General features: G+C 42.6%; 1 protein-coding gene across 9 annotated transcripts in view; it reads right to left on the bottom strand.

Moving 5' to 3' along the window:
* Positions 1 to 21,200, bottom strand: part of fbrsl1 (fibrosin-like 1) — a 280,456-nt gene extending 259,256 nt beyond the window's left edge. For 7 of the 9 annotated variants that reach the window (XM_058637269.1, XM_058637275.1, XM_058637270.1 and 4 more), the window contains exon 1: positions 19,935 to 21,199. In XM_058637269.1, the coding sequence (XP_058493252.1) occupies positions 19,935 to 20,237 (303 nt within the window). In that variant the 5' untranslated portion in view covers positions 20,238 to 21,199. Of the gene's footprint in view, positions 1 to 19,934 lie in introns of all 9 variants that reach the window. The other 2 variants (XM_058637274.1, XM_058637276.1) reach the window with 2 other exon arrangements.
* Between the last annotated feature and the right edge of the window lie 3,167 nt (positions 21,201 to 24,367).

Below are 24,367 nucleotides of genomic sequence, written 5' to 3'. Positions count from 1 at the left end.
GTAAGATGTTCTGGCTCCTGGGTTTACAGTATGGGGTAAGGTGTGTGTGTGTGTGTGTGTGTGTGTGTGTGTGTGTGTGTGTGTGTGTGTGTGTGTGTGTGATACCACTGCTGGATGTTAATGACTTGTTGCCATAAAGCAAATTGCCCTCCAGGGGTAATAAAGCCTTACACCACATGCTCAGCGCTATCGACACTGTTCTTTATCTCACACATATCTGCCGAGGCGATCCCTGTATCAGCTCAAGGCAATATGCACCTTTTTTTACGACATCATATCTATCAGCTACCAAACCACAGAAAGCCCAACGTAACACGTACATAACCTTTAGTACACTCAGGATTCACCCCATGAAGGCAGGGTTCATTTTTAATGCACGTTTTGAAGCTACTGTGTTTTTTGTGACCTGTGTGTCCTGTTGACTTTTTAATGTGGCATTTATCTCCATACGGACGTTTCCGGTAAATCACTCCTCATATCTAGCGGTCTTTTTTTCTTTTTCCTTATTCTTGCTCATGTGCTGAGCTCGGCTTGTGTGATGACCCCATTTTCCCCCTCAAGGATAATTTAATATGATCTCATCTCATCACGGACTCCATTTCATTCTTTGCGAATCCCAATGTGGGGAATTTTGAAGAGCACTACACACATTATTGTGTTTTTAATAACCGTCCGAGCCTCGACTCAAATGTACATTAGCATGTATAGATTAATGTTACTGGATTTAAGCTATCCAATCTAAATTTATTTATAAAGCACTTAAAAACTAAGTGCTGTACAGCTGACATAAATAAAACACATAAAACGTAAAAATGTGTGACCTAATAGACCTAAGAACAAACACTAAAACATACAATAAAACAATAAAAAGGATGAAAACCAACGTCTCATACTGGGTCGAAAGCCATGTGTTTTAAACTATGGAAAAAGTATGCTTTTCCTTATTTTTAAATAAGGAAAATACGTCTAGATTTTCTACATGAAGTGATATCTGAGTACTAGTATAGAGCATTGGGATTCCAGTTAACATCCCTAAGTGTACTGTGATATCGCGCTGTATGGGAAATCATTGTAAATTACATTCATATTAAGGTTTTTCCCTTGAACGCACAACAAATAGACAATCAAACACAATGGAGCAAATCAATTGAGGGTAAATTACACTGAGGGTACGAGCTGCCATCGCACTATTGTATTATTATGTTGGTCGACTGGGATTCGTCTCCTTAACATCTACAGCAGCCACATCGCTGTGTAATTTGGTATTGTTGTTTATTCGACCCAGAAGACTGAGCCTTATTGATTTCATTGAGTTTCTTTCAAGCATTCATCAAGAAACCTCACGTGCGGGTAAATGTTTTAAAGCAAACCCGGTTGAAATTGTTTGTAAACGCAAATGCAGTCTCTCCACTTCACATTATACATGTAAGAGAACATGGGAAACTGAGGAGAAAAGAAGTTTCTCTCCGCTCTTCTGTGCAGCATTTATTTATTTTAAAGGTGCGTCTAAAAACATGGCTCAATGATGCACTGGAGGCATAGTAACCATAGTTACCGTGACCCCCAGCACACTTTATCAGTGATCTTAAAAGAGTGAATCCATTGAACAGTGCCTGTGTTCATAAAATGCTACTGCAACCATAGACTCCTGCACTTTATTTGTCCATTTACTTGCACTTTTATATTCCAGTGTTTGTTTTGTAACTGTTATCTCCCTCTTTTTATTAACTATGACGTGTGCTGCTGCCTTTCCTTGGCCAGGTCGCCCTTCTCAAAGAGGTCTTGATCTCAATGGGTCTTTTATCTGGTTAAATAAAGGTTAAATAAAATAAGAATTGAGTGGTGGCACCTGCCAGGGTTCCCACACCTTGGTTGGCATCAAATTTTCTAGGACCAAGGTGGGACGCTTAAAGTTACTCGCTCATTGTTCTACATGGAATTTTACATGTTACTAGCACATTTCACTGTGGGGGGACTTCTTTCTTATAACAATAATCTGAATAAAATCTCAATAATAATCTTAATAAAATAATCTTATTGCTTTCTTTTAACAACAACGACGTGAACGCTACTTGGACTGTTCATGACTCATCAAAAAGGCTGCTTTGTTGTCATTTTGGCAACTATTCATGGTTCTTTCAGATCTAAACAGCGTGGAAATCACAATTATATATTGTTCGACAATCGTATCCATTCGACAAATGATAAGCTAACACACTGTAATTATTCAGCCTTGGCAGGATGACTGCTCGGTATTATTATTATTATTATTACAATGTTTTACTGTAATTGTTTCATTATTACTGCCATTACACTGGTTTCATGTCTCTACATGTGTAGAAATAACACAGTTGTGGTCCTGAGCTAACATTTACAAAGACACACGCATATACATATAAAAACATAGCAGACCTCAGGTCAGAGCGACTCGTGCTTCCACACTCTTTAGCTATTTCATGGCCGACACGCATGTACGAGCAGGAGGGAACGATCGGCTCGCTCTCACCGCTCGGTGCACAACTGCACTCGGCCGTGTTCGGTCTCAAACTGATGTGCACAATTATGTAGCCGCGCCCGCTCTGAGGCCACGGCTGATTTAAAACCACTTAAAGTGTGCCGCTTTGCCGATTCCAGGTGACGGCGTGATTAATGTCAGCCGCGAACGCCGCGGCTCTGAATCGTTGGACGTCGACATTTCACAGCAACGCCGCTGATGTTAAAACGTTAAGGCAGATAAAAATGTTTACCATGTCCACCAAATTACTTTAGCTCAGTGACTCCACACTCCCAGGGGTTCACAGAGTGACGACATGCTGGTAAATGATCAACATATCACTTAACAATTACTCAATTAATCGATTATTAATCCATTACTAAATAGATATTAATCGGTTTGAAGCTTTTTTAAATGATTAAAACAAGATTTCTGATTGTTTCAGGTTCTTAAATGTGAATATTTTCTTGGTTTCTTTCCTCCATGTAACAAAGAAATCATTAAAAGTGAATCACTTTGGTTTGTGGACAGAACATCATCATTTCCAGGTTTGACAAACACTGATCGACAGAAAAAAAATCGACAGATGACTCGATTATGAAAATGATTGTTAGTTGCAGCTCTGGTGGTGGAGCGTGCAGCAGACGGATCACTTTCATGGTTAGAGCGAAAAAAAATAATAGATGTTTTCCACAAAACCACAGCTTGAAGAAGACACATTTGTTAGAAGTCATTTATATTCTTTGACTTTAAAGCTCTGCTCTCATTTGCAATAGAATCAGCAGTCAAAGTAACAAGAACCAGACAGAAAGAACTAATCTTGCAACGCTACACTACAAAAAAACTGGTCCATCTCGTTAAAAAAAGGCATCAAACAATGATGCCGTAATGACTCGTCAGTGAAACTCTCTCTTTAGCATTGAGATGTACGTGAGAGGCTGAATGTGTGTGTGTGCGAAGCCCTCTGTAGTCAGGACGCCTGCTTTCAGCCGCTCATTGTAGCCTGATTCACTTTGACAGGCGGCCTCTCAGACCCGCCACAAACACAAGTGGAGGAAAAAACCAGGCAGCATTTGCACCACAAGAGAGTCGGCACAAGCTGCTTTGACTCGTTCATGTTCACATGTTCCACTAAGAAAAAAAAAAAAAAGAACTTGGAATAACACGATGTGTCATAAGTCCTCTCTTCTTAGTTAAAGAAACATTGATGTGTTGTTTACATCCGTTCAATCGAATACCAACTGGAAGTGAAACTGAACGAGGCAGCGCTGAATGCTTGCGGGTTACCACAACTGAAAGAGCAGAAAACATCATCTTCAGTGACGTCAGGTCTGTTGCACTTTAGAGCAAATGCAAGAGGATCTAAGGCAAGAGTTCCCAAGCTCATTTGAGAGAAGAATGACATGGATTACAAGAATTATGAACTTGTGGGAGTGATTTTCCAGCATCTAAGATGTTCGAGCAGTCTGCGTGAACCTGACTGACTAATGTTTTTGTGACAAAATTGAAGAAAAGGGAAAAGCAACAGGACTTTATCAGTCATCAATCACCAGAAGTCAGATAAAGAATAAAGGTCACCGAGAACTAAACCTTGAAGCCATGTAGAAAAAGTGTTTAAATTTGAAGGCCCGCGCACCCCCATGTGTGGAGGATAAAGCGGTAGAAGATGGACGGATGGATGGATACTACAAAGCAGAGAAATAACGCTTTGCGCCCATATACTTGTCATTACGGTAGAACCGGAGGACTTCCAATCGCAGACGAGATTCACCACGCGTTTGCATGTCACACGATTGTGACGCCGGCTTCTTCCTAAACGGCTGAATAACTGCCAGATGTCGAAAGTGAAAGTCAGAAGCACGCGCTCACTGAACAAGACAACAGCCATAAAATCTAAAAATATAAACCCAGGCAGGCCTCGTTATCTTGATGGGCATACAAGGGTTCAACAAGGGATCTCTCATTTTGCAACCCTTGCTGTTATTCGCGCCATGTCAAGAAGCAAGAGAGCAGAGATCACGCTTAAATAACCTTTAATAATTCTGCTGATACATGATCTGTTTTATTGAGTCATGCTACATCTATGGATTATGGTCACATCAGGCTTTAACGTTAGGACAAAGAAAGATATTTAGCAAAAAGAAGCTGTGTCTGTCAGAATGGAGTAACCCGCAGTGCTGTCACTGTTCTATGTTATACTGTAGATGCTGCACTGTACAAGCAGCAGGGCCTCCGGTAATGACAACATCCACTGCCGTTGCAAGCGGAGCCTGAGGCTCAGAACAACACAGACGGAGAAGCGGCGCGAGAAACGAGCAGCAGCGGTTTGTGCTCTTCCTCAAACAAGAAGGGAAGTCGTACAGTGGCGCTGTGAGACACCCGCGCGTCTCATTGTTAGACATAAGCGGGTTAATTTGTCGGTTTGTGAAAAGGTCAAGGAGCGACGGAGCCGCGTCAAGGCTGGCACGGATGGCCGCACTCGTAGGAGACTCAGAACATTTTGCCTCCATTTGTTTGACTGACTCCAGCCATAATAAAAACACATGAAAAGGCCAACAGTAACGGCTTGTGTGCTTGACCTTCTGCGAGCACAAACCACTCTGGACAGAAAAGGCAAGAGGCAGCCTTACAGCACAGTGATTCTATGTGAAAAATGAGATTAGATTAGATTTTACAGCAGGGTAAAAAATGAGTAAAGGTAATAAATAGGAAACATAATGAAAACCTTAATAATATTTGAATAAGGATCCAATTAGATGAAAGGCAAGCCACAAGTAGCTGGAGTATTGAGTATTACAGAAGTTAAAATCCTTTAACACAATCTCATTGGCACAAAATTGTTGTTTTTAACACTTCAGATTTCAAAAGCAAGAGAAAAGGTGACAAAATAATAGTGTGGTTAAACAGTAGTGTGACGGATGATTGTGCTACAGGAGCATAAGAGGAGGAGCAGGTTCTTTCACCTCCTGTAACTTTTACAGAATCATGGACGGAAGAAAAAAACAATAGTTGTTTCACTCAAGAGTCTCCAACAGCTGATTGCCATTTATACTTAAACTTGAGCTTGAAAAACGGAATTAAACCAAGTCCAGTTGCCTGTCGTTAACCCGTGACGTTACTTTGACCTGGACGACTGAGAACCTATTATATCCATTATAGACAACTCTGCTGTTTCTCCTCTTTAAATGTGTTGTAAACAGGTTGTAACACACTTTTTCGTCACGTACACTCAGACACAGAATTCGTCTGATTAAACTGCCGAGGTGTGAACTGACACCGGAGCCTCGCATGCAGGTTAAATAACCAGAAACAGCACGTGCACCACCACCAGCCCTCCTCACTTCCCTCAGCCCTGACAGGCTGTCACTTGTGCTGGTGATTTAAACAGAAACACCATTGTGCCGCCGACTGCAAACAATGCCTGCTGTTTTGCCCCAAGGGCCAGAGGGCAACACATTAGCTCACTTTGCTGCCATTGTCTGCCACAGATTCCTGTCATGGATCTGGTTACGAGGTTTTAGCTTTGTCACAATGTCAAGTGTTCAGTGTGCTCCTGAAGTGCTCTTGAGCAAGAACCTGACACCCAACCAGCGCTGGAGGTGTTGGCCTGCACTTTGATCTGCGTGATGACAGATTGTGCGGCAGAGGGAATGATAAACTTTCTCCCCCCGAAAGGTCGACAGATTACGGTCGCTTAAATCCAAACACAATATTACTGTGAACCAACATAAATGGTGGTCTTTTATCACGAATAAAGCACTGCAGGGAGACATACTGTCGTTTTACAAAGAAATCCACAGCAGCACAGACACTATAGAGGCTGGTTTAGCAGCTACAGAAGCTTGGTGACACTCACATCACATGACTGGCAACTAGATAAAATAAAGGCTTATCTCAGCAGACATTAAAGACCATTTTATGCACTAGGGCTGCACGAAAAATCGTAATTAAATTGCGATCTCGATTCATAACTACACGTGATCTCATTTCTAAATGACAACGCAAATAAACGATCGTATTTTCCTTGAAACGCTGCCTTCTCTGTCAACATATGAAACCAAATAAATAATAATATATAATAAATAATAATGCCACTGTTTGGCACTTTTACTTGAATACCTAATTGAATGTTTCTAATCTTTTGTTCATGAGTACAATAAACATTTAGATTTGTGAAAAAGGTCGTGCCAGAGAATCGCGATTCCCATTTTTTTCCCAGAATCCCGCAGCCCTATTATGCACAATTATAATCAGGGTAGAAACTGTCATGTGACGGACAATCACAAATGATGAATTTGATGTTGATAAATCGGATGCTGCTGGATGACTGACGGATTTATTATGGAGGAATGTGACTTTTTAAGCCATGATAGATTCATTAACTAGCTGTTAGACAAGCCGAGTGACGGACGACACCATGAAACTCACACACACACACACACACACACACAAACACAAAGAAAGCACACTGGCGCCCATTACCGCCGCGGTGGAGTCTGTCAGTGTGTGTAACCATTGCATTATTGTGCAAATTGAAAAACCAGAGGAGCGCTATTCACACACGCGCCCAGGGAGAGCATGTGTCTGTGTGATGGGCAGGAGTCGGGGGCTTTGCCTCCATCTCTCTCAGAGACTTGGCAGACAGGAAGGGGAAATATGATTATCCAGCGAGGGAAATTGTTTCATCAACACCTGGAGCAGAAAAATGAAAATAGGACGATTTATGTACTAGAACAAGCTTACCTCTGCTGCCAGGAAGCAATTAAACAGAAAGTGTTTTTTTTCCTCTTTCTCTTCCCGCCATTTCTCTCCAACTCTTCACCTTCATCTTTATTTTGTTTTCCTATCTGTGTTCGTCTGTACGCTCAGTGCTCGCTGCACACCAGCGGCACAGTCGGAGAACTAATGGCAAGCCTTGGGGAAGGCCAGCTGTACGAGAAGGAAGGTGTTCATTCTCACAAAGTGTCTCATTAAAGCCTGATAACAAAGTGGCTACGAGGCGCTGTGATCTCATTTGAATCTGTGCGGAGGGAAACCGATGGAGACTCGCCTCCCGTGTCGCTACAGATCGGCAAACGCAGCTTGTCCCGCCTTCCTGCTGCGAGTCTCTGAGAAGTAGAGATTTTAAATGTAAACGTGGCCCAATTTAAGCAGCATCAAATTTAGATTTTAGCCCTCAAAGTAAAGTAAAGTAATCCAGTATTTTATTTAAGAGGATTGTGTCATTTTTGGACTGTTCTTTTGGTCAGAAACTGTTTGTATGAGTGTATAACTGCTATAAAATAACAATTATTTCTTGTATTTAATACATATTTGAAGCAAGGGTCATGCTTTTCCGGAATCACAATAGGTGATCATATGTAGACATGCACCGATAACTGTTTTCAAGGCATACTGAGATATAAAAAAAAGTGTTTTTGCAATAGTGTGATACCGGGATATTCTTGCATAAGGTTATATGGCGAAGGTTTTCAGGGCCTGAGAGCACTGCAATATAAACAGAAACAAAAAACCCTGCCAGCTTCAGTCAGTGCTATCCCCTCATGAAAATAGTGTAGGCTTTTATTTGTAGATGATATAAAGCTATGGTGAGTAACAGACCCTAGGCACAAAACACCATCAGAGTTAGTTATTTTGCACTCAATCCTATAAACCTGGCTGATACTCTGTCATGCTGATGTATCCTTTCAGTTGTATAATCACAAATTATCATATGGAAATCAAAAAAAAGTGTGGTCTGTTTTTACTAAAACAAAAATCAGACAATTGACGCAGAAAAAAAAAAAAACCCATATTCGAGTGCCTTCATCGCTAAAAATCACAAACTATATGATTATATACTGCTTTTTGAATGTGATGAGCACATGAAAACTTCTTGACTAAAATAAACATTTATTAATATGTTTTACATGATTAAACGTGTGCAAACTAAGTGTTGACAATTAATTTATCGCACAATCGTCGCAGCGCGAGTACAAACCACACATTAAATCCATGAAACTTAGTCAAATAAACATTAGTGTAATTCTATGTATATAAATAATCCCATTTAATTAAATGAGAACTGGACAATACTGAATATCTACTACATCCAGCCACTAACTACTACTCTTAATGACTCTTTTGCTTTAAATTGCAGCGTTCTATTCCGACGAAGTGCCCCGTGTCATCAGCCGAGTTGTATCCACTCCCCAATTAAAGGCCATGCCTACAAATCACGAAAGCACGGGTGGGTATGAAGAGTATGTGACACCAGGCTAGAGTAGCTGCTGTGCTATGAAGCCAAGAGATGTGGAATGCAAACAGTAGCTTGACGAAGTTCTGTTTATGTTCCCTCACTCTCACTCGCTGGCTGTTTTCTTTATTGACTCAACAACTGGCCTTGTGCTCAGGCTCCAAGTGTGTGTGTGTGTGTGTGTGAGTGTAATTGTGATCTCATTCCACGCCTCGGGTAAAGCCCTGCTGGCTTTAAGTGTGTCCTCATTTTCAGAGTAGCCTCTCTGCAGTGACTCTCTGTTTGCAGACGCACTACACTGCTTTTGATCTATGTGTAAACAACCTGTGGATTAAAACAATAAAAAAAGTCTATGCAATTCACACAGTGCATAAAAAATGGGGGGGGGACTGACAGAGAGAGAGAGAGATAGTAGAGGAGACAAACTCTGACAGATACGTCTGCCACAGCTCACTGTGTGTGACACAGAGTTGTCTTGTCCTAGCAGGTTTTACTGCACTGGCCTATGTTACGTGTGCCTTATTATATATCCCATTATATCTCGCACACGTTCTCACTCTCCACCCAGCTGCGGCGTTGCCTTTTAGTGATTCATGAAGCGAGGACAGCCGGAGACGGCAACAGGTCGAACCTGTTAAAAAGTGATGGTACGTACTGTAAGTGGAACGATGTGTGAAATCTGCTTCCCGGACAAAAGGTTTGGCCGAAGCGATGGCCTTGAATTCCAAAAAAAAAAAAAACCTTGCATTTATGGATATTCTCATTGCACGCACCGTATATATACTACGTAAAAAATATGGCATTTTTCATGCCAAGTAAATATATAAAGAAGCCACGGGGGTTTAGTTTTTCCGTGCAATTTAATCTTGGCGGAGTCAAAAAGCCTCCAGAACAACATGTCAACCACAAAATACTCTCCACTGAAACCTAGGATATAATCACTACCATGACTTCCCCTACAGTTAATAGTACTACTGTGAAAATAACAGTAATAACAAGATGATGGTTTTGTCTTTTTTTGTACTTTATTGTAAATATATGTGTTAAAATCCAATGTTTGATGTGATATTTTGACACGAGTGTGTGACCTATGAGAGGCAGTAGACTGTACAGACGGACTTAACAGCTGCACAACACTACGAAGACAAACTTCTGATGCTTTAAAGATGAAGAATTCGTCCACTTGCAGCTTTGTGAAGAACTAATGTGGACACGGCAAACCTGTGCTTCTAAACGATCACACACAAAGAGGAAAAGTTGATTTAGCTCAACTCAACTACAACAGTCTAAGTCTTTTGTCAACAGCATCAGGACCTTTCTTTACTACAACAGACTGTATTTAATTATGTATGGAATTAGATTGTGTCAATATTTTCAGACAACAAGCAACACATTTCAATTTAACCATTCAAAAATAGTGTATTTTTTGGTCTTTTCGCTCCCCGATTTGTTCTTTACGCCGTGTTGTTTTGCTTGCGATTCTGACCATGGGCGGGGCTTAGCGAGCTGCCTGCTGATTGGCTACTGAGTTTTGGAGCGGCTTGGAGTCGCCGTCCGTCTGGAACTCGTTCCCCAAGTTTTCCCCGTCGACATCTGGCAAAATATCTCACGTTTATAATCTGACAAATGTTAGTAAATTCCAGAACTCAGTAGCCAATCAGCAGGCAGCTTCCTAAGGCCCGCCCATGGACAGAATCGCAAACAAAAAACCACGACACTCTGGGACATACCCCTTTCCACTGATACATTATAATCATGTATGTGACAAAACAAATGTCGCTTCCTTCTAGACGGTGTACTGCTGCAGACGCGGGCATGTGATGACATTAACAACGTGAAAGTGGACTTCTGGCCTTAGGCTACGAAGAGTCATTAAATCTGGCAACAGGGAAGGGAAGGTTGAAAGGAGCCAAGTGCTCAGACCACAGACAATTAGAGTCACAAACTAATTTTTACACAAGTGTTTATAAAGTTACGGAGTAAGAGGAGCTCGTGTTTCCTCGTTCTCTTTTCACATTCTGTGAGCGGAGTCTTTGGAGTAACAACATAGAAACTCAAAGCTGCTTTCGCATAATGTTGCAATTACACAATTGTTTACTTAGCTTCTGGGAAAGCATGATTTTTTCATCAGCTAGTTATAAAACAAACCTTTAATCACCAATAATAACACCAGTCAGAGGTGTGAATCAGAGCTGGAGGTAAATACAATTAAACCGTTATTGTCCTTGTTAGTGAAGCGGGTGATGTGATTTTATGCTCTGGATGTTTCTTACTCAAATTTACTTGACAGTAATTGACAGTAACTTCTCTCCTTTTGATTTCCTTGCCCATGTACGACATGATGTGTCAGTATTATCTTTTAAACACATTTGCCACTCTATGCTGATGATGATTCAACCACGGGAATTTCAAATAAATGTTTATGAATGCAAACTTTTGGCACTTTTCCACTAAACAGTACGGCACGGCACGACTCCACCCTAATCTTTTTAACTCACTGATTCTAATGAAATTACTGTTTTGCTCGTCACTAGTTTTCGTCTTAAGTCACAGCCTTTTCGTGCAGCATGGTGATACAGTCCTATAATCATTGAAAACAAACAACATTAACAATTACATTACAATTAAATAGAATGTATGTAGTAAAAAAAACTAAGAAAAGGTAGGATAGGAGAATCAACCCACATGCCTTTTTGTAAAAGATAAAAATCTATTCTAGAATATACTACACTTGCTTACATTTGATGGAGAGAGTAATATAAACACGCAGCGCCTCCTGTACGTTAGCAGTGATAAATGGTTCGTTATACACTGCACCTGTCAAACGCTGATTCAGATTCCACGAGAGTGTGGATGCTTGACAAGGTGTTTCACTTCAACAGAGTGTGGCGGCTCAGCCTCGGGTTGTCAGGCAAATATCAGTCAGACGGCGAACGGAGCAAAAGTGGCAGTGGGAGAAAGAAAAAATTCCACATTGCATAACTGCCCTCGTATCTGAGCTCTATTATCTTGGCCACGGCTTCTAATACGCCTGCCAAAGCTATCACACAACACGCTGAAGCAACAGTCCTTATTTGCCTTTGCCCCACACCCACACACACACACACACAGACACACAGAAAAAGGCTAAACGCTGCAAACATAATCAACATGTTAACAACAATGAGAGGTGATAAAGCACACACCAACATATCATTGTGTCTGATTCCACGGGGGGAGCTGAGCACTGAGCGATTGTTGTCGGTATCATTCGGTCCATACAGACTATTCCCTCCAGCGCCGCTGTTCGCGGCGCGACTCGCGGCAGAAGAGCATGTCGACAACTGCTCACGCTAATTGCTTTCACACCGAGAGCGGCCTATTAAGAAAACATGCAGCAAGACTCTGTGCGATGTCACGACTGCGTGAGTCATGCCTTTGAAAGCGAGGCCCTGCTTAAAAACAGGACCACAGAGTTTGGAGGGTGATTAACAATCTGCACTTTTGAGTCATGCCAGCACTGCCATGTTGTTGTTAGCATTTCTGTAATAATGAGTCAGTACAACTGAATTTTATTCTTACTTTGGATGGCTTGACATTGGTTTTCTGTGTCTGATCTACCAATACCAATGTTAGTCCTTTTACACTGTGTGCATAGTAAAGCTTTTGGATTTTTGGACCGTATTGTTTTTCAAATTGGACGAACACCAATATTACCATCGGCTCATCTTTACTTCTTAGTCGTGGAGATTTCACAAGTTCTGTGGCATCTGTTTGCTATTTTTTTTTTGGATGCTATCCAGTTCTTATCTCGTTCTGCAAAGAATAAATACACAAATACAGTCCCCGAAAATGTGGCAAATTTCACTTCGGTGAGTGACTTCCCACAGATATGCCCATTGTTTGAGGCCGGATTGTCCCGGAGGAAGTTAAATACTTTCCTTAGCCCTTTCCCAGGAGCCGCAAAAGGTAAACATTTGTTTGAGAACTGTACTATAAAAATAATTAATATTAGACCGTGCATGCAAAGCATATACAGTAAATGTTTAGATTCTTTTTTTTATGCAACTATACAATCATACAGATAAAAAGCAGGATCAGAAAGTCTCTTGTTCTGGTTTAACTTGGTCACTCCTGCATGTGAACAGCGCCTACAGTGAGTGAACTATAACGGGGGAATCCTGTTTACTACGGAGCCGTAACTGCATGTGATTGACTACTCGCTTTAGCACAGCAAAAACTGACGTGCGGTTAATGTTTGCAGACGCGGCTTTTTGCTGCACTTTCACTTTCATAACTCGCCAAATGACATGTCGATACACCTCATTTTAAGGTTGTGAGAAAAGCATTAAGTGAGACTCTGAAAGGGCACATTATTTTTCTTCTTTTTTTTTTTTTGGTCTGGCTCAAACGCTGCAAGTTGGACAAACTGAAACATCTATAAAATATTTTCCCCCCTACAGTAAATCACTTTATTATAAAGTGTCCACCTTAGTTTGTAGCCGATCCCTGTTGAAACAACGATTAATATGCTCCCCCACACGCACACTACCCAGTAAGACGAGTAAAGGGACATTTGTGCTGAGCGAGCTGGAAAAAGTGACCTACCCTCGCATGCAAACAAATTGTTGAAAAGGGATTCAAGTGATGTGAAGGTTGAAGGAAGCCAGGCTTTCAGAGTTTTCTCTTTGCTCTCTCTCAGCAAAGGACCCGGCTGAAAAGAAAAACAGCCATTACTTAATGAGCCACTTAAAGAGTGCCCTCTCTATTTAGGTTTCATTATTTTTGTTGTAAATCCTTCACAGCTTTCGCCTGCTAGTCATTCATCCAAAGCTTCTGTGGCCAAGTACGCCATTATATATTAACCGAAATCACAGGACTGGAAAATACCTCAGCTGACTGACATCAAAAACTATTACATTGAAGTTATCGCCAAATCATTCATTTTTCTTTTTCCCCCTCAAACTGCTCAAATGAAATGTCTTTTGTTAACATTGTTTAATAACAGACATTAATCAAACGGTAAAGGAACCGGCGAGAGGTTATGAAAAGCAAAAAAAAAAAACGGGGGTGACAAGTGAGCAGTGGATAATTACCGGGGGAAAACCTTCTAACAGTGCAGCTCCTAATCCATCGCCAGCTCGGAGACAGCATCTTAATCACGGCATAATTACATCCTGTCATTCACTGCAATGAAAACACTGAGACAGGAAGATGGAAGACGGCTCGCGATGACAAGCAGGAAATGGATATATACGTATGCCTACAACAAGCTGCCCACATGTTATTATGTGCCACTTAATGTGAGCCAGTCTTTTCTATGATGAATCCAAATTGACAACAGACAGCAACGTACCTTTCAAGGCCAGTGTGCATTTACTCAGAGGTGATAAACTGTGTCTGTGCCACTGACTTTGAAAGCTCTCGGGTCCTAAGACCACAAATCAAACTTTTGCTCATATTCAGGCTCAAACTGAACTGATCACACACAAATTTGAGTCAGTTATCAATCTATAAAGTCCAGCTGCTTTACTCCTGCAGCTGTCACCCTACTGAAGCTCTGCATCCCGGTGACTGTAACTATTATGCAACCATGTAGTGTAATTTATTTATCGTATGCTATTATGTCAGTATCAGTATTTGCTTTCTACCATAGGCAAATAAAAATGTCACCAAACCAACAATTACTAAAAACACTAGTGGTTTTTAAAGTTTGAGTCAAATTTAAAAGGAGGACAGGACTATTTATCAGATCTTGAGGCTTGTGCTGGATTTACCGTCAATTTATTGATCAAGAAAATAAAGAAAATCATCAAATTACATGCGGTGCACCGGGCACGATGGGACTGAGCTAATATTTCCCCTCCTGCATCAAAATCATGTCGCAATGAACCCTGTGTAACTTTAGCTATGATTAATGGGGAGAAGAATTAGCTCCGCCTCCTCCTCCTCCTCCTCTCCTCTTCCAATAGAAACACACAGGCTTTTGGTAACTGACGGATGCAGCTTGCACAAAAATGATGCTGTGGTGCATGACCTGCAATAAGCAAGGCACATCACATCACATTCGGTGTCACATACATGTGCTGAAACTGTATACTTGTGGCCGGCCTTGTTTCAAGATACACATGAAAATACTTCCACGAAACACGCACCCTCCTTGGACAGCGACATGTAGGTCAATGGTCCATGAAAAGTGGATGTACAATACTCTCTGTGTGTGTGTGCGTGAAATAGAAAGACAGCGAAGGCTTGTGAGTGTGTGACCATGCATTTATCAGTCGTGCTGTCGCCTACAGTGTGTGACAGTTAGACAGAGCCAGGGCCAGGGGACGTCCCACTGGCATTAAGAAAGCTCTCTCCATGGGATGCGTCAGCCAATGAGCAGCAGAGCCTCGGGGGGCAGCCTTGTTAATTAAAGCCGTAGTTGTTTGTCAGTGCCGGCATATGATGCACAGCACAATCACCGCCAGGGGAAAAGAGAAAACACAAAGCACGATTGCTGCAACCACTGCAACAAATCTGCTGCCTCACCATGGAAGCAAGACATCTTACTACAGCAACGGCCGCTGCGGTTCTGAGTGTCAGTATCAGTTTGCGCCGTGTTACTCAGCTGGGAATCAGATACTGTATTTGCAGAGCAGAGAGCACACAGCTGACCACAAGGAAAAAAGATGGGCTTTGCAAACTGCCATAGATTTTGTCCAACCCATTCATGTCAGGGAGGATTTGCTTCACCTCAGGCTCGAAAGAATGTTGATGCAGTTCTGCAGAAATGCAACCAGGTGCTCGCATTTGACAGATTGTGCCTCCGAGCACTGGCTGTGCTAATGTCAGCTAAAATGGAGGATATGTTGTTATCTGAGTGCAAACAATGAGCCGCCCGGCAATGTTAAATGTGCATGTGCCGAGGCCAAAAAAACAAAAACACACTCGTTTCTTGCATGGGCTCGGTTGAAGGCATTCATCCGAGTGCTGATGAAATACAAAGAAACACTCGTAACTGGAATGTTGATGGCTTAGATCAACACACCAGCTGGAGAGAAGTGAGAGGAGAGAGTGAAGCAGTAGCTCGCAGCTTCCAGCTTTTCCTAACAACTACTGTCAACCTCCCCCAAGGCGAGGGTCTTAATTTTCTCAAATTGCTTTGGTGGAGCGCCTCAGTGGCCGACGGCTGCGTGAAAGTGCACAAAACAGGGCCGTGCAGAAAAAGAACAAACATGTTTTAGCAGAGAAAAGAGAAGAGACATACTCTATATTTCAATAAGTGCTTCTATAAATAAAAACCATTTTCACCTGACTGGCTGACCTTTATTTTTACAGCCCCTAACACTGTAGTAATATCACTAGATAAACTGAATCTAAATTCCCATTGCTGTGAATTTAATAAACCAATGCTGCGGAATGAAAAAAAAAAAAAAAGAACCCAGACACATCCAAATTCATATTAAAGCGACGAACAGAAGGATTGGGGGGTTAATGAGAGAGGATTTGCCACTCTAATGTCAGCCCCAGTCAGAGTGAATAGAGGAAATCAAACATCTTATTAATCCTGTGACAGATGGATAATTATGTCATTTTATTATCTGCGCGCTTGTTCAATACCCACTGGGAGTTTTGTGGAGGGTTTAAACCACAGTGGGTAATTGTTTTGTCGCACTGCTGTCAGGTGAGAAGCCGCTAACTGCAGGGAAACAAACTTTCAGCGAATAAGAAAGCGGCTTAAAGTCAGCTCTGTAGTCTAAATGTTCTACAGACAGTTCTGAGGATGCGTCTGTTAAAATAAACTTTAGTATGTTGTCACTTTGACTGATGATGTTTCTCTTTTGCTAAAAAACATATTTGATGTATCTTCAACAGTGTCCGTACACAGTAAAGCAACATCGGTGAGCTTTGAAATATTAAATTCTTTACGCTGACATGGCATAAAAACCGGTCTCCTCATCAGTCTTGAGTCCAACTCTGGTCTGACAGCATATACGCGCGGTACTAAACTTCCAATTGCATTATCTGCGCATTAGTCTGACTTTGTGAAATTAGGTTTTTCTCATGCTGTGTAAACATACTGATAACAGTTGGGATGGCCGCGGTTGAACACCTGATCCGCACAGGTAAGTAAGCAGCTTCAACTGTGAGAAACGAGGCGATTCAAAGTGAATAAAGACGCCGTAATCAAATATGGCCAAGGCTGCAAATTGCTTTTGGCTATAATGAAACAGGCTGTGGCAGGGGGCTACACCACTGTACAGGGGTAGCGTGATCCTTTCAATTCAGAGATGGACTATCAAAAATTAAAATGACATACAGATAAAAATATTGGTTTGTTTGACCACTGTGGTCAAGGAAAGGATAGGATACCAATACAATGGTATTGAAGGTGGCTGACTACTACTGAGACTCAACAGTGTAGCACAGCCATGCTGGCCATCAGCCATCTTCTGAGAGGCTGAGAAGACCAGACTTCCACCGACAAAGGTGTGCGAGCGTATCAAAGCATGATGTAATAGGTCAGAGCCATTCCCTTGGCCAAATGCTTGCTGTGTCCTCCTCATAATTCATGGGCAATTAGCACAGGTAGCATAGGCTATGAGTTCCACTCGAGCATGCAGTAAGCAGTGAGAGCCTGGGTCATGACCTTTCAGGAGACTCCAATTCTCTTAGCTTATTAGCCGCATATCAAATCACATTATCGCCGCCATTCACGGCAAACAGTGTATAAAATTAGATAAATGTCAACATGCTCATTCCGTTCGCTACATGATGGAAACTGAAGAGGGGAAACCAGAGGAAAAAAAGAAATTCTACTCATGCACAACCCTTCACTTAATTGTACCAGATCCACCAGCATCATTTAATAAGAGCAGTCCATTTGCATGCAAATCAGACCAATTACCAAGCAACTGGCATGTGAGTATCATTTCACATAGAGCTGCATCATGCCTCATTTGCTTAGCCTTGAAACATAAGCTTGTGCGGTGCACACTGTTTTCTCTGTGCTCATTCAACAGGGATTGGGCACTCGAGTAAGGAGACTATTACTGCTCGCACGTGTGGAAAAACAAAAAATTAGACACTTATTTGGCTTAATTTGCCTCTCAACACAAAGAGGAATCGTTCTTATCAAGATCAAGCATCTGAGGAGGAAGCTCTTTAGAAACCAACCTGCATTACAGCAACAAGCAGGACGATAACATCGACTGACAGACGTGAGACAGAAATGACCTCTCACAGCGTCAACCACACAGAGGGGAATACTCCTGTGAGTCAGTGAGGCAGGACACCATGTTGACAGCAGTGGAGACACCAGAAGGTGGGAGAAGACGCCAGTACGAAGAAGCACTTTGCTGCTATGACGTCTTCAAAGTCTTTCACAGTGAGCAGCTGTCAGAAGTGCCAGCCAAGCAGCAAAGGGGGCCAAAATCCTTACACATGCAGCATCACAGCGCGCTGCACTCTCACAAATCAACAAAAAAAGGCCAGACACACACATTTTAGACACAGCCTCGCTGTCGTACCACCTGAGGAAGTCCTGCAGCTTTATGGATCTCCTCACTAGAGGATTTAGGGGGTTGTCATAGTTTTAATCCACACTAGCAACATAGTTTTTCTAGGACAACAACGCTAATGGTTTATTTTGACAGGAAATGCGATTGCGATATGAGTTGCGATATCATTTTCATTTGAAAAAGCATATTTAAAATGATTACTGCGTGATATTTGTGCAGTTCTGTGAGAAACAGAGATGCTCTCTTCGGTCTGCAGAACAAGACGTGTATAGGACAAGACAATAATTACTCAAAAATTATATTTTGACTCAATTCACATCAACCTGCTGAGCTACTGTGGAAGTAGGAAAGCAACGGCATTTATGACTGCTGACCTGGACACGGCAAATCTGCATTCAACCGTTATACCGACCAGGCTCTGTGTAGGAGGTAAGAGTCAATCATAAGTGATTAACACCACTGCTAAGCCAACATGGGAGGTTGTCACAGAAACGAGGTGGCCTGTGGTTATGATGCACATACTTTCAAATCAGGTCATCATCTTAAAATATACGGACCTCAGTGGATATGTAATGCATCGGCTATGTTTGATAACGGCAACCCACCCATTCCCAGAACAGAAAAAAAACAGCTGCTTGATTTGTCAGTCAGCCGCACATCCCATAGGGAAACATGTTTATTTGTCATGTGGAGCATAATGAGATAAGAGATAAGAGGACAGCACACAAACAACTCCTTTTTTTTCCCCCTTTCCCGAGTGAAGCACTTGATGTATCATCACACCACAGACGAGCGGTGCAAAAAAAAGGCTGTTTATCAGGGAGCATAATGTTCACATTGCTATGACAACACTCATTGTATCAGCACATAAAACAATACAAGGCAGAGCTGTTACTGTCACAGCAGCAGCAGCAGCAGCATCTCCCCCAACAATCAATATGCCGGCAGTGATTATGATTTCACTCACCGTGCCACTCAACTTATATATCTCAGCAGGAAGAGTTTGGCTGTCAAACACTTCCATGTGGAGGAATTCAAAGAAACACACATTGGGGCCTAAACCAATAAAGACACCTGCCACCACTACTGTACATGCAGCAGCTTGTTAACACCATGGCAACATATCATTGGATTTAGACGTGTAGACGTGGTGAAGATGACTTTAAATGTGCCATAATTGTAGGTGATCTACTGGGATGTTCACACACAACCATGTCTTTTGACAGTTTACATAGCAGAATAGTCTGAGCAGGAAAATGACTTGTTGATGCCAGAAATCGGAGCAGAAAAGACAGACTGGTCGGAAATGTCAGAAAGGCAACTGCACTGTGCAACCAATTATGTGCAGAAGACCAAGACCAAGACCAGAGCTTGAGGCAGGTGGACTACAGCAGCTAAAGGACCACAAGTGCCACTATATTAGGTACACCTGACACCTAATGAAGTGGCCTGAGAGAGTATACTGAACTGTACAGCCATCAACCAGATCCAGGACTGTTCTAGAACAAACACCTCATCTTCACCATCACATCACATGACTTCATCATCATCCTCCTCATCATCAACCAGACTGTAATTGGCATCATCTCAAGTACATTAGAGACAAATCAGACAAGTCAACAACAAATTAGACCCCAGCTTTGACATCCACTCAACTGATGAAGTATGCACGTGATACACGCACGCACGCGCACATACACACAGGTAATGATGCTCTTACCTCCAGACGGTCCAGACTGATGAAACTGGTTATTGCAAATCCATCAATGATATCCTCCTCCTGTGAGCTGGACTCCCGTCTCTTCCTGCGGGGGGGACGCGGGGCTCTGGCGGCGGCTGCGGAGTGCGGCGCCTTTTTACCGGGCAGGGAGGCGGCGTCCCTCCCCGGACTGTGTCCCTCCCTGTCGGAGCAGGAGGAGTTGGGGTCGGGGCTGCGGGCGTCTCTGCTCCCTGCATCCCGCAACCTGCGCACCCTCTCCCGCTTGGTCCTGCATCTGCGACCCGGCTTCAATTTCCCATCCATGTTGTTAGAGAGACAGAGTGTCAAAGAAAGAAATATAAATATAACTCCTCCACAGTGGGAGCTTTCCTAAACGCTCGCTGCACCGTGCAATAACAAACACACACACACACACACACACAACACACACACTAGACTGACAATTGTAGGTTGCGCTATAACGGGAGGATAACCCTGTGTGTGTGTGTAAATAACAGGGCAAATATAGCCGTAAAACACTCAATGACCTTGAGTATAAACCTCCACAATCTCCATTACAATAATGTTCAAGTATCCCACACAGCAGCGGAAAGACAGACTCAGCCAAGCGACGCGGATCCACGCGCTATTTTGTCACGAATCTCCGCCGTGACGACGCGGTCTCCCTAAAAGCAGGTGCAAAACGGCGAAACGGTTAAAATCCACGCATTACACTCGCTTTGTAACTTTTGTGGCATCGGAATAATCGCACACGCTGCGTTACAAAAAAAAAAAAGAGAGAAGCCCTCAGCTCGCTGCATAGCGCAGGCAGCGCAGGGGAATCGCGTCGCTGCCCGTTGTTGTTTTCCACCAGCCCAAATCCATGATCCAAAGCTGTCAAATAAATAAATAAAGAGCTCGGGACTGTCTATCCGTCCGGAACAACACGCCTGGCGAACAAGCACGAGCCGATCCCGGCTGTCGGAGGAGCGAATAATCCCGCAAAGCGTTGAGGGTTGTTTTTTTTTTAAGCCATAATTCCTCTCTCTCTCTCTCTGCTTCAGGGGCAAAAATGATCCCAAGTCTGAGAGCTGGAGCACTTCTGCGCAATATTTCCTAAAATGATCCCAACTGTCCGAGTAAGACAGCCGCCCAGCGTGTAATCAAACTCCATGAGGCGACGAAGCGGTCCATTTCAGCTCCGATAATGTTGAGTTTTCCTTTAAATCCACTCCAGTCCAGTCCGTGCTCTGGCTGCTCTGCTGCTCAGCGGCTCCTGGTATTTTCTGTTCGCATAATAAGGCTTTGATAAGTGTCCTTAAAGCGACAGGAGTGATTAAAATCTCCTCCCACCCCCCCACTCCCCCTCTCTTCCATTCCCTTCATCCGAAATTAAGAGACTCAGTCAAGATTTAGAAAACCCACATAACTGACGTGTTTCCGCCACCTCTGGCCTACAATTAACCATAGGAAGGAAGCTGTTTTTTTCAGAGAGAGAGGGGGAGAAATCACACTGTTGCATCAGGCACTGTTTCAGTTTGTCTGTCTCTCACAGTCTGATGCCTCATCACGACCTTTCTCCCCAACCCTGCCCCCTGACCTTTACCTAAATCCGGACCGTGAAGCCTCTAACGCCTCAAACAACTCTTTACAGGTGCGTCCCAACATTAAGAGTCTCCTACTTTCACAAAATGCCGATCATTCCAATGGTGTAAAAACAGGGGGTTCCAACATTCTTCACTACAAGACAACCAGGTGGAGCGACAGCAGACACTACACAGCCGATACTAACCTGGGGTTCTGCTTCCCGCATGTCCACGGAGGTCCACGCGATGTAGAAATTGTCATCCGCACAACATTTTCCAGTCCAGTCTGCAGCGGAGTGTTGTTTTCTTGGTAAAAAAAAAAAGACAACAGAGAAAGACCATGGACACATGTGAGGAGGTCAAATGAGGGTGAAGTCCTGGTAAGAAAATTGGCACCGCAGGGATGGAATGTTGGTGTAGACCTGAGGACACGTGTGCAGCCAGAAAGTATGACCCAAAGCAAAAGCCAAATTCTCCCCAAACCACTGTACAAAACATGCGCTAGATGCTCCTTATAGATGGATTGTCTTGTCTTAGTTCAGTCCAGTGCAGGGACAGAGGATGGACACCTGTCATCATCATCATCGTCGTCCATCTACAAGTGCCCAATTTCTGAATCTGATTAACTTCACAATCCCACGAGTCCACAGTAAATATTTGAACTGTTTTTAGTGTGTGTTTGAAAGTGAAATTAGGGCACTGACATTATATAATCACTGTATTGTGTAACAATGATTTCATTTATAGGTTTCCACTGTCCCTTCTGTGAGTGGAAAACCACCTACACTGAGACGGGCACTTATGAAACCATGTAATAATGTATAAAACAGTTGGTCTGTATAGTAGTAAATATGTTTATTTAATAAATAGAAACGATGGCGAAACGATGACTTAATGTATTAATTATATCACGGTGTAAAAGAAGCCTCCCCGTGTGAACGCTTGCCGCGCATTCGCGCGCTGCCGTGCTAAATTAAAAACCTGCTTTCCTGCTCCGAGCTTTAATAAAAGAAACATATCCCGGGTCGTCCTGCGCTCCCGCGCCAGGTTTCAATCCTGCTAAGATTATTAACTGTGAATATTGAAATACACTGTCAAGCTGTGTGAGACTTAATGAGCAGAGCAGGCTGCAGCAGAACAGAACCTCAGGGCCACCCGTGTTCAACATCCTTCACACTCAAGAGTGCATTTAAGGTAACGGCACACTTGGAAAGTGTACCATTAAAATGACCGGGAAAAGATGGCCATGAAACACAAGCACACACTGAGTCAGCAACTTATCCCTGTGCTAATCTCATAAGAATGATGCCTATGAAGAACATAATCACCCTTTGCAGCTCTTTTTAGTAAGAGTCGGATTGGATGAGGGGGAAGAAGCACTGATGGTGAACATTTAATATCACAGGCTTACTGGTAACGTCCTCATATGAAGTTGTGAGAGCTGAAGGGGGAAAAAAATACTCTGCAATATTACATTATAAGAATCGTGGGGCTAACTATTTGATCTCCGCAGCACGGGAAATCAGAGAGAGCCAAGCTGCGAGAGCCACGCCGACTGAAATATTTAAGGAACGGGGCGAGGGATCGTCAATGAAAACGGCCAAAACAACATGGAGCAATGCAAAATGAAAGCACTTTTTATGCAAATGCGGCGTGCATTTCCACAACACCGTAGGTGATTAAAGCAGAAGTGGCAGTGGAAATAAAGAGAGTTTGGCGAAAAGAAATAAGGAGAGCAGTGGAAAAGGGAATTAGAAGTAATGCATCGTTACAGGTGACAACCACCTAAACACACAACAGGACAAGAAGAAAGGAAGAAAATGTCTGTCTAGACTTTTGTTTTGCTTATTTTAACCAGAAAAGGACCAGAGAATGTCTTGTAACTAAGTGCTTTTGCCCATCTGACAGTTATTTACAATTTACTGCATGGTAAAATAGTCAAAATGAAGAAGGTTTACTTAGAAAAAGACCGAAACACAGGCTTCCTAAAACAGCGCAAATTAACGTTTTTATGAAATTATCAGAAACCGTTGGATTTTAACTACGGTAACGCAAAGAGTATGTGTACAAACATGCCGTTAAAGGGTTAAGGAAGGGTAAAGGTTTGGAGGAGGCAGCGAGGCAACACTAAAAGTAAGTAAAAGTTAAAGTTAAAGTAGGTAGTGAGACAATATTACGACCATAAAATAACCCAAGAAGAAAACAAAGAATATGGTGGTTTTATGGTAACATTACAACGCCACATAATCTGAGAATACAAACCAAATACACAGCATCACATTACATATGATGTGTAACTCGCAAACAACAAGAGCGCTCGCTGCAACACAATGGCACATATGTCACTTCTGAGGTTCCCAGTCTTGGTAAAAATGGATCAGGAAACTCGCGGTACCAGGTCAGAACAGTACACTCCATTTTCTAAAAAATGCTCTGTGAACATTTTAATCCAAGGTTTATTTTATCTCTATGTTGCTTTGGAGAACAATAACCGGCTGAGTCGTGCTCCAGTCCTTAAGAGAATGGACCTTTCCTTTCCGGGAGCTTGAGACATTATCACTTTCATGTTCCTTTAACCTCTGTAACCAGTGTGAATAAACCCCTCTGTGTTTGAGCAGCTTCACAAGAACTAATTCAGTAAGGAGATTAAAAAACACACAGGGGGGGGGCTAGGGGGGCCTGGGACAGGTATGATGAGAGGGGCCGTGGAGGAGAGGGAAGAGATTACCTCTGTTTCTTCCATGCTACTATTTGCTGTGAGCTTAATCCACAGCTACAGACGCTGAGCTCAGACATCGCAGTCATTTAAACGGCGTGTCTTTTTTTTTTTAAACGCTTAGCTTCCGCCTGTGCTGTGAAGCTACGCGG

The sequence above is a fragment of the Solea solea genome, chromosome 8 (assembly GCF_958295425.1).
Source record: "Solea solea chromosome 8, fSolSol10.1, whole genome shotgun sequence".
Lineage (NCBI taxonomy): Eukaryota > Metazoa > Chordata > Actinopteri > Pleuronectiformes > Soleidae > Solea > Solea solea.
Note: the sequence above shows the minus strand (reverse complement) of the source record. Positions and strands in the feature narration are given on the sequence as shown.